Source organism: Notechis scutatus, chromosome 2 (assembly GCF_049901735.1).
Source record: "Notechis scutatus isolate UNSWTSFEM ecotype Mainland chromosome 2, rNotScu1.2, whole genome shotgun sequence".
NCBI classification, from domain to species: domain Eukaryota; kingdom Metazoa; phylum Chordata; class Lepidosauria; order Squamata; family Elapidae; genus Notechis; species Notechis scutatus.
In genome coordinates this window covers 12,215,362-12,225,203 of record NC_142010.1, presented here as the reverse complement: position 1 = coordinate 12,225,203, position 9,842 = coordinate 12,215,362, and the positions used below count along the sequence as shown (strand labels likewise).

The window sequence follows — 9,842 nt, the reverse complement described above, 5'->3', positions numbered from 1 at the left end:
AGGAAATGGTTGGATTTCTTGCTTTCTAACTGGTTTTTAGATCTTCGGCTCTGCTTTTAAGCACAGCCGAACCTCCCTTAGGTCCTATTATTCAGTGCAGACTCACGGCAAGCAAACTTTATGCGACAGGCTCAGGTAGCCGATGGCAGATAGATTGATCTCTAAATGATTCTGTGAGCAACTCAATCTGCCTGCCTGCTTTGCCTGATTTGGGTAAAAGTTGCTCTTTTTTTTAATAAAAAAAGGTGTGTTATTTACATACAAGGTGTGTTGTGAATTAATTTTGTGAGTTTGCTTGCTAGCCAATTTTGTGAGTTTGCTTGCTAGCAAATTTTATGTGACAGGCTGAGCTAGCTGACGGCAGATAGATCGATCTCTGAATGAATCTGTGATTCTGTGAGCAACACAATCTGCCTGACTGCTTTGCCTGATTTGGGGTAAAAATTGCTCGTTTTTCAATAAAAAATTCTATATTTATATCAATATTTATAATATTTACATACAAACCATGCCCAGCCAGTCACATGACCACAAAGCCACACCCACAAATTAGGCCACGCCCACAGAACCAGTTAGTGGTCCCTGGGATTTACAATGATGCTTTTGGTGGTCCCTGAGGTCCAAAAGCTTGGCGACCCCTGGACTAGAGGACCTTCAAGGCCCCTTCCAGCCCTGGGATCCTGGGAGGCTCTTCTCCTCCGTCGGGGCTGCTCCCTCCAATCCCTTTCAGTGCCCAGGGGAGCCCGAGGCTCAGGCGCCCCAATTCCAATCCTGCCTCTGGAGCAGAGGGGAGGGAGGAAAGGGGCGAGGGAGGCCAAGGCCCAGGAAGGGACGGGAAGGACGAAGGTGCCCCCCCCCAATGACAAACAAATCAGAGTTCGGCCTCTGGTTTGGGACGTTTTCCTGCGGCCTTTTGCAAGCTCTGCCCTGGCCCTGCTGGGGATCCAGCCCGTTGGGAGGGCCCTTTGGCGGCCATTTTATCCAGGGCTCCGCTGGAGACCCAATGGGGGAGGGAGGGAGGAGGGGCCGTCCCCAGGAGCACCAATTCCCACCCACCCCCACTGAAGAGGGCCATTCTCACCCTCAGTGGGGCCTTGGGGCCCACCCGGCCCTGGTGGTTGTGCTGAAGATTTCGGGGAAGGGACCGTATAACAGGGGTGAAGGTGTGTAAACGCAGGCAGGGAGTCAACGAGGCCATTTTATTCGTGGTTCTCCGTGGAAACTTTCACACACACACCACAACACACGCTGACTTGCACCCAAGCGAATCCCTCCATTGTCCCCAGGCAGTCCGCCCTCTCCCCCCACGCCTTCCAGCCTAATATCTCTTGGGATCTCCTGCTGGCCTCCCATCCCGGGACTAGCCTGGCCTGGCTGCCCGAGTCTACTGCCCCCCCGCGCCTTCCAGCCTGCCAGTCTGACTGTTGTAATGACGAGGCAGTCGAGTTGTTTGATCATGAACAACTGAATCATGATGATCTTTATTGGCGTCTACACTTGCATTTATACACCTTTTTAGTTACCCTCCATCACTGGTTAACTTTCGTTACTGCTTTACTTTGGTTACTGTTTAGCAGAGTAATTAACACAATTAATTATCTCTAGTTAAAGTCTAACATACGTTCACTTCCTCTCTCTAATCCTCCTTTAGATGAGTGACTTTGTTTACCTGAGTTGTATTTGCTTGGAAACATTCTTTATCTGAGGTTTTGCCATCCGAGATTGGAACATTCCTGCAATGACAACTCTACATCGGACGGCCTAATAGCTCTTGGGATCTCCTGCTGGCCTCCCATCCCGGGACTAGCCTGGCCTGGATGCCTGAGGCTACTGCCCCCCGCCTCGATAGTTGCCTCCCAGAGCATCGGGGGGTTGGGGCGGAGGCGGGGGACACCACCGGGCGAGGGGCTTCCCCGCCGCTTCCCTCCGGAAAGGAGCCCGGCTGCCTTCGGCTCCCTCGGCCGAGGAATCGTCCTCGACCCGCCCCCAACAAGCGCCGGCCCAGGGACGGAGAGGGGGGCGGGGAGGGGGCCGCATTGGCCCGGCTCGGCCGCCTCCCCTTCCTCCTCCGGCGAAAGTGAAAGCGACCCGGGCCGAAAGGGATCGCGCCCCGTCGTCTCTCTGCAGCTCCCGGTCCTCGCCTGCCCGTCCGCCGCGCTCGGTATGGCCGCCGCCTCCTCCTCCTCCTCGCCCGCGGGGAGCGGAGCTCCCTCCTCTCCCCTCCTCCTCCTCCTCCTCCTCGGTGAGTGCGGGAGGGGCTCCCGGGCCTTGGGGGAGGGGGGGAAGCGGGATCCCGCGACCCCCCGAGGGGAGCCCAACCCAGACGACCGACCGACCGACCGGAGCCTTTGGACGGCCCGAAGCGGCCCCCGCGACCCCCGGAGGCCGGCAGCGCCACGGAAGCTCCTCCGGCCGAGCGGGGATTCCCGCTTTGGGCGGAGCCGTCCGGCTGAGCCACTCCCGTCTTCCCCCCCGCCCGCAGGTGCCTCCCTGGCCGCCGCCGCCGCCGCCTCCCCGCCGGCCAAGCTGGGCTGCTGGTTCGTGGAGGAGGCGGGCGGCGGCGGCGGCGGGGTGATGCCCAGCGACCTGACCCAGCGCCGCGCTCTGCTCGTCCTGCCGCCGCCCGGGCAGCGCCTCCCCGAAGCCGCCCTGGAGCGCGACCTGCCCGCCGAGGTGGAGCCCGGCCTGGCCTTCCAGCTGCTGGGTAGGGAGCCGGGCGGGAGGGAGGAAACGGGAGCAGGGAAGGCGGGAGGGAGGCTGCGGTCCTGAAACCCTCCCTCCCTCCTCCCCGCACAGACCCCTCCGGGAGCCTCTGGAGCGGCCGGGAGCCCGACGCCCATCCCCGCTGGGGCCGCTCCAGCGCTCGGCCCGGCGAGGGGGCCCCGGCGTGCGAGATGAACCCCTACCGCCCGCGGGAGGCGCACGTGCCCTGGGCCGCGGGGCTGGCGGCGGGGCCGGAGGCGGCGGCGGCGGGGGCTGCCCGCGCTCGCTGGACGGCCGCTGGGTCATCGCCTCCATCCAGAGCCCCGAGGCGGCCTTCGGGGTCAGCAGCATCCTGCACCAGGAGGGGCCGTTGCCGGGAAACAGCCGGAAGTGCCCAGGGTCACCACGGCAACCGGTAGGCCCAGAAGCCCGACTGGGGCAGGTCTGGATTTGGGGGGAGGATGGGAGTTGCAGTCCAGCATATCTCATGGATTGGGGTTGGCAGGAAAGATTTCAGGCGGGGGGCATCCCCAACCAAGAGTCCCTAAACAGGGAGACCCTGTTTAGACCAGGAATCAAGTCCCCTTCCCCCTCAAGCAGGGCACTCCCACCTTGGCCCCACCTGAAGGCTCCCGGACTTCAACTCCCAGGATTCCTCAGCCAGCCAAGAGGGATTCTGGGAGTTGAAGTCCAGGAGTCTTCAAGTGGCCAAGGTTGGAGCGCCCTGCCTTAAGGCCATCTTTCACATTTCCTCCTTTCCTTCTCTTCCCTTCTTTCCTCTCCTCCCTCCTTTCTCTCCTCTCCTCTCCTCCCTCCCTCCCTTTCTCTTCTCTTCCCTCCTTTCCTTCTATTCCTTTCCTTCTTTTCCTTCTTTCCTCTCCTCCCTCCCTTCCTCCTTTCCTTCTTTCCTTTCCTCCCCTCCCTTTCCTTCCCTTCTTTCCTCTCCTCCCTCCCTTCCCTCCTTTCCTTCTTTCTTTCCTCCCCTCCCTTTCCCTTCTCTTCCCTTTCCTCTCCTCCCTCCCTCCCTCCTTCACTTCTCTTCCCTCCTTTCCTCCCTCCCTTCAAGTAGGAATGTCCCTTCCTTAAGGGGGCAGATTAAAGGCAGGGCATCAAAAACGTCTTCGCCACTTTCAGTTGCATGTAGTCCTCGACTTACAACGGTTCATGGAGGGAACATTTGAACTTACAAGGGCGCTGAAAAAAGTGACTTATGACCGCTTTCCCCCCACGGCCGTTGATGGCAGCTTCCGCAGGGGGTCACGTGGCCAGGATTCAGATGCTTGGCAACCGACTCACAGTTGTGACGGTCAAAGTGTCTCCGGGGTCCCGTGATCCCCTTCTGCGACCCCCCCGGCCAGCACAGTCAATGTGGGGGGGAGCCAAATTTACTTCACAACTGCAGGGATTCACTGAACGACGGAGGCAAGAGAGGTCGTGAAATGGGGCAAAACTCACTTAACAACTGTCTTGTCTGAGGAAATTTGTGGCTCCCTTGTGGCCGTAAGTCGAGGACTACCTGCGTTTGTTAGAACAGTAAAGGCGGGATACAAAGAAAGGAAGGAAGGAAGGAAGGAAGGAGGGCTTAAAAACTGGGAAAGAGTCAAGAATTTGACAGGCTCAGAAGAAGCGAAAGGGAATTTAGAGATCAGGTGATGGGAGGTCCTGGGCCTGGGGGAGGGGTACCCAGAGGGGGAGGGTTGGCTGACCAGCCGGACTCGGGGCCTCACCTCTCCTCCTCCTCCTGCCCAGCCGTCCTCTCCGTTTTCACCCGGACGCCGCGGGTGGAGTCCCTGCTGGGGAAGGACGTGCTGCTGGACTGCGGCTTCTCAGCTCCGGCCACGGCCTTCTCGGTGGAGTGGCGCCACCAGCACGGCGGAGCCGGGCGAGTGATCCTGGCCTACGACGGAGCTGCCCAGCGCATGGCGGTCGCTGAGGAGGGGGCCCGGCTCTTCCTGGACCCCGACAGCAACAACGTCTCCCTGCAGTTGAAGGGCGCTCAGGTGCGCCACGAGGGGACCTACATCTGCTCCGTCTACCTGCCCCACCTGCAGGCCCAGCAGGCCATGGAGCTGAAGATCGTGCGTGAGTGGCTCCCCCTCCCACCTGCTGCGTCCCCTGGGGGGTGGGGGGCGGCCCATAGGACAGGAGGGCCTCCAAGACAGTAACAGCCCCTTGCAAGGAGGCCCGGAGGGGATCGGCAGGCCCAGCAAGGAGCAGCTCCGGCCAGCGGCTCCCAACTCATCCCTGGACCTTCCTCTCCTGCTTCCCTGCACGCATCGCACCCCTTCCTCCCGCGTCCTTCCCTACGGAGGGTCTCCAGCCTCTCTCCGCCGGCTGCTTTCAGCTCCTCCTTTCTGGCGGTTTTCGTCCTCCGGGGTCCAAATATATTTACCCTTTGCCAAACCACCATTAGCAGCGGCTCATCAGGATCGCAAAGAGTTCTGGTACCTTTTGGAACCATCCCATCTAAACCTCCGGTTCGGGTCTCTCGACCTCTCTGTCCCCCAAAGGCCGCGTTGGGCCTGACCGATCAGCAGCCTCTGTATGTGCTTGTTTCCCACACGGGTCACTGGGAGGAAAAGGGAGGTTGAGCCTTGCATTCCCCCTCCCCCACCCATCTGACCCGTCCCCCCCCTCTTTCTCTGCCCCTAGAGCCGCCCAAGGTCGCCCTCCGCCCGGTGCCCTTCCCGGTGCCCCTCAACACCCACACGGACCTGGCCTGCGAGATCAGCGGCCATTACCCGCAGAGCGTCTCCGTGGTCTGGAAGTGGCACAGCCCTGGAGCCCCCAAGGTCCTCCTGGAGACGTGGGCATCGGGGCACCGGCAGGCGCCGGACGGCACCTGCAGCTTCACCAGCTTCGCCCGCCTGCCAGCGCTCCAGTCGGGGGATCAGGGGGGCTCCTACAGCTGCCACGTGAGCCACGTGGGGCTGGGCCAGGCGGGGCTCCAGAGGACCCTGAAGCTGAAGGTGGCAGGTAGGCCGTGCAGTGGAGGGGAGGGTGTGAAGGCGGAGGGTGTCTCCCCCCACCTTGGTGGGAGGGGCCGCATGTCCCCACCCGACACGCGAGGCAGAGACCAGGCCCCCCACCCCCACTCTGGGGGGGCTAGAATAGCAACCCTTTGGACCCACAAGTGTGAGGCGTTGCTGTCCCGGTTCCCCTCCACTCTTGGCACGAGAGGCAGGCCGCGGATCTCGGGTGCAGCCCCGACAAGGGGGCTTCCATCGGTCTGTAGCCCTGCAGGACGCCCCACCGGGGCGCTTGTGGGAACCCCGCTCTGGGGGGAGCTTCTTTGTGTGTGTGGGGGGTCAGTTCCTGCAGCCCAGCCCTGGAATTCCCGGGGGAGGGCAAAGGGTGGGGTCCATCCTGGGTGTGCAGGGAAGCACCTTTGGGCCCCCGGCTAAGAGACCCACTTGGGCTGGGCGGAAGTGGGACTTGGCTCTCCGAATCCCCCGGCCTGATCCCGGAGCCCCCTCCTCTTTGTCTTGGTGGGAGGGGCATCCAGGGAGCCCCTCAAGGGCTGGGGGAGGGAGAGAGACTTGAGGTCCGTTTCTGGGACTCCCCCACCTGCCTTCCTCTCCAGGCTCCTCGGCCCCCTCCGTGGAGGACCTGATTGGCCTCTTCCTGGTCTCCTTTGTGCTCCTGGGATTCCTGCAGCTGCTTTCCCAGCGAGGTGAGTGGGGGACTGTCTCTCTCCCCCGCCCCCCTCCGAAGGGCAGCCCCCTCCCAATGGCCTCCCCCCATTAACCCCTCGGCTTTCTCTCCCGCAGTCTTTGGAGAGAAGAAGGAGGCGGGCGACGGCGGAACCGAGGGCCCAGGGTGCCCCGCCCGGTCCCTCCTCCTCGCAGGCTGTTGCCCCTCCCCCGAGAAGGGCCAGGGGGCCACCAAGCGGCAGCTCTCCGGGCTCAGGTCCTCGTCGTCGCCGGGCCCCACTCCGAAGTGACCGGCCTCCCGGGTGCTGGCGCCTCCCTCTGGGTGCTGAAGGAAGGGCTGCGGACCCCCCCCCTCCCCCCTGTGAATCTTAGCTGGCAATTTGGGGAGGGGGGTGCTGAACGCGCTTAGGGTGTCCGTCTGTCCTTCCCGCGAGCAGGAAGCGGGGATCCCTGCTCCCCTTCGGCAAGGCCTCCCTACCTGTCCCCGGGGGCCCTCGGACGGATGGGCACCTCCCCCCACCAGCAGCTTTTGGAGTGAAGCCCTGGGCAGGCCCCGCCCACATCCTGCCTCAGGTGGGGGCTGGGTGGGGCTCTCAGCAGCCAGCCTGGCCTCCTCTGTGTCCCCCAGTTGTGGTTGTTCCCCCTTCCCCTCTCCCCCCGCAGAGTGAGCTGTGTTGCTACCCGGGTCCTGTGCTGAAGAGGCCCCCGTAGTTGGGGAGGGGTTTCTGCCTGCCCCCCTCCCACAACCGCAGAAGGGGAACGAAGCCTCCTCGGCCGTGCTGGGAGGAGCCGATCGGGCCCCGGAAGGTCTGGTCAGGCCAGCAACTCAGGCCTGCCCCCCAGACCACCGTCCTCCCCCTCCGGAGGCAGTGGGGCTGGGGCTGCTGCTGCCCCCTCGTGCCCCTCCTATCCCCCCCCCCCCCCCGGCCTGTCGGAGTTTGGCCTGCTGTGGACCGTCAGCTGCTCTCTCTCTCCTCTCCATCGGCTTATAAAGGTTTTCCTTTCCTACGTGTGTCTCTCGTGTCTCTTGTGTGACTGGAGGTCTTTGGGGGGAGGGGCGGGAGGAGGGCTTGCAGGATAAAGGGGGGAGGGTGCCTCCCTCCCCCACCCCTCCCTCACACCGGACCTCGGAGCCGAGGCCTTGCCAGGCGGCTAGGGGCACTTGCCGCCTTCCCTCGCCTGCAGAGGAAGACGGGCACCGACTGGGGCGGGAGGGAGTCGAATCCTGAGAGCGAAGCTTTTGTGTGGGGTGGGGAGCCCCTCGTGGCCGAAGAGGAGCCACCAGGGTAGCCGGCTGGCCGTGGCCCCTCCCTGCCCACCGATCCCGGCGGGTTCCTCCCTCCGAGGGCTGCCCCCACCTTCCCCACCACCTGGGAGAAGCACCTGCTGGCTTCACTGGGGGTGTTTTTGGGGGTGTTGCCTGTTGTCCGAATCACCCGGAGGGCCCAGAGAGGCTGTGCCCAGTCCTGCAAAATGCGGCGGCTCCTTGGAAGGCCCCTCTTGGCCTCTGGATGGCGCTGGGGCCTCCTTGGATGGAGCCCACCTGCCTGTCCTCGGGGGGATCGTCTCCCCCTGGGGTCCCAGTGGGGGCAGCCGTGGCCAGGAAGCGTCCCTGGTAGAGGCAGGTGGGCGGCTGCCTGTGCCCTTCTCTCACCCCGGAAGACGCTGGAAGGCGCCTGGCCGCTGCTTCCGTTCCCACACCCAGCACCCAGCAGCTTTTGGAGTGGGGGAGGGGGCAGCTGAGGGGGGTGAGATCCAGGGAGGGAGCCCCGGAAGACCAGGCCTCGGCCTCAACCTGGGCCCCCTTTAAGACGTGTGGACTTCAACTCCCAGAATGCCTCAGCCAGCAGAGCAGGATTCCAGGAGAGCAGAGCCGGCTGAGGAGTTCTGGGAGTTGAAGTCCACACATCTTAAAGGGACCCAGGTTGGAGACCCCGGATTTAAGAATTAACGTGGCTCACCTGGCAGTTACTGCTTTGCCTCTGAAATTTTAGGGAGGTGACCAGGATTTTTAAAAAAACAAAAACAACCATTGGGGACCCTCCCCCTAAACGTTTTGCCCCATTTTACGACCTTTCCTGCCACCCTCATTAAGTAAATTATTGCACTGGATAAGTTAGTAACATGGTCTTTAAGCAAGCCAGGGACATAGCTTGCCAGAAGGTCGCAAAAGGGGACTGCGTGACCTTGGGGCGTCATAAATGCGGGTCACTTGCCAAGCGCCTGAATGTTGATCCCCTGATCGTAGGGACACTTGCAAGGGCCGCAACGTTTAAACCGAACAGCGGGGACAGAGAATGAATGGATTCAGAACATTTCTGTCCCCAGCAGCCTAAAACTAATAAGGATACCAGTGCGTGCAAAATAGAGGTTTGTGCAGGTAAGATTATCAACCTTGATGCCAACCAAAACCAAGCATTTCATAGTAGGTGCCATACCATGTGCACTAATCGAACAGGTGGCAAGAAAGTAGGGGGACAGGCAGGCACAACACAGGTTATGTAGACAGGAAATTACAGGTAGCCGCCCCCCTCCCCCGACTTACAACCACAAGGGAGGCCAAACTTTCTGTGGCTAAGTGAATTTTGTCTCATGTCACAATCACAATTGTTAAAAGAACCTTTCTCCATTAATCAGAAGGGAGAAACGGGGGACGGCAGCTGTCACCAACATGGGCCAGTGGGCCACGTAACCATGGGGATGCTACAAAACGGCCGGAAGTCACTTTTTTCAGGGCCCCTGTAACTTCCGGCCGTTCGTAAAACAAACCCTGGTGGACCAGCTGTACCACCCGACCCAAGAACCAGCCGGGACCGTTCCCCCCTCCTGCCCTCTGCTGCCCGGAGCCGAGAAGTGGGGTGGGGGTTGGGGGGGGGCCAAACCCTCCCTGGGCTCCTCCCTACGAGCTCACCTGGCCCCAGCTCCCCCACCTCCTCCTCAGTCCTCCACGGGGCCATCATTCCGGGCCCTTAAGCCACAGGCTAGCCAGGATCCTTGGGGGGGTTCCTGGGCTCAGAAAGGGAGACGGGTGGGAGGAGGCCCAGGGAAACAATGCCAGCTGCGGGGAGGGTGTGTGGATAACTTTGGCCCAGCCCCACAGAACCACCCTCCCCCAGGTGCCAAAGGTGCGCAGCGACGTCCACCGGGATCACCTTGGAGCCCTGGCCACGGAATGTCCTCTTCCCCAAGGCTCCCTGGCTCAGCTGCAGCCACTTCCAACCCGGGTGGCATAGACAGCTTCCAGCCTTCGGCAGGGGGTTGGACTAGGAGACCTCTGGCGGGGGCCCTCCATCCCTCAGCATCCACGTCCTACAATACCCAGAATGCTCAGCTGGGGCCCAGAGCCTGCAAGGCCCCCCGTTTGCCCATCAGAACTGGAGCGACCGTCTCTTGGTTTCTTACCTGGTAAGGTGGGAAGCGAGCAGCGAAAATAATGCAGCTCGTTTAGGGACCATCCAAAGTTACGACGGCACTGAAAAAAAGTGA

General features: G+C 61.8%; 1 protein-coding gene across 1 annotated transcript; it reads left to right on the top strand.

Moving 5' to 3' along the window:
- The first annotated feature begins 1,003 nt into the window (after positions 1-1,003).
- On the top strand, positions 1,004-7,368 carry LOC148131764 (tapasin-like). Its single transcript, XM_087954127.1, is given in 10 exon segments — positions 1,004-1,163; positions 1,850-2,161; positions 2,483-2,704; positions 2,797-2,972; positions 2,975-3,077; positions 3,080-3,118; positions 4,453-4,785; positions 5,356-5,679; positions 6,287-6,376; positions 6,474-7,368. Coding segments are annotated over 10 exon segments (1,932 nt in total). The 3' UTR covers positions 6,647-7,368.
- Positions 7,369-9,842: the final 2,474 nt, after the last annotated feature.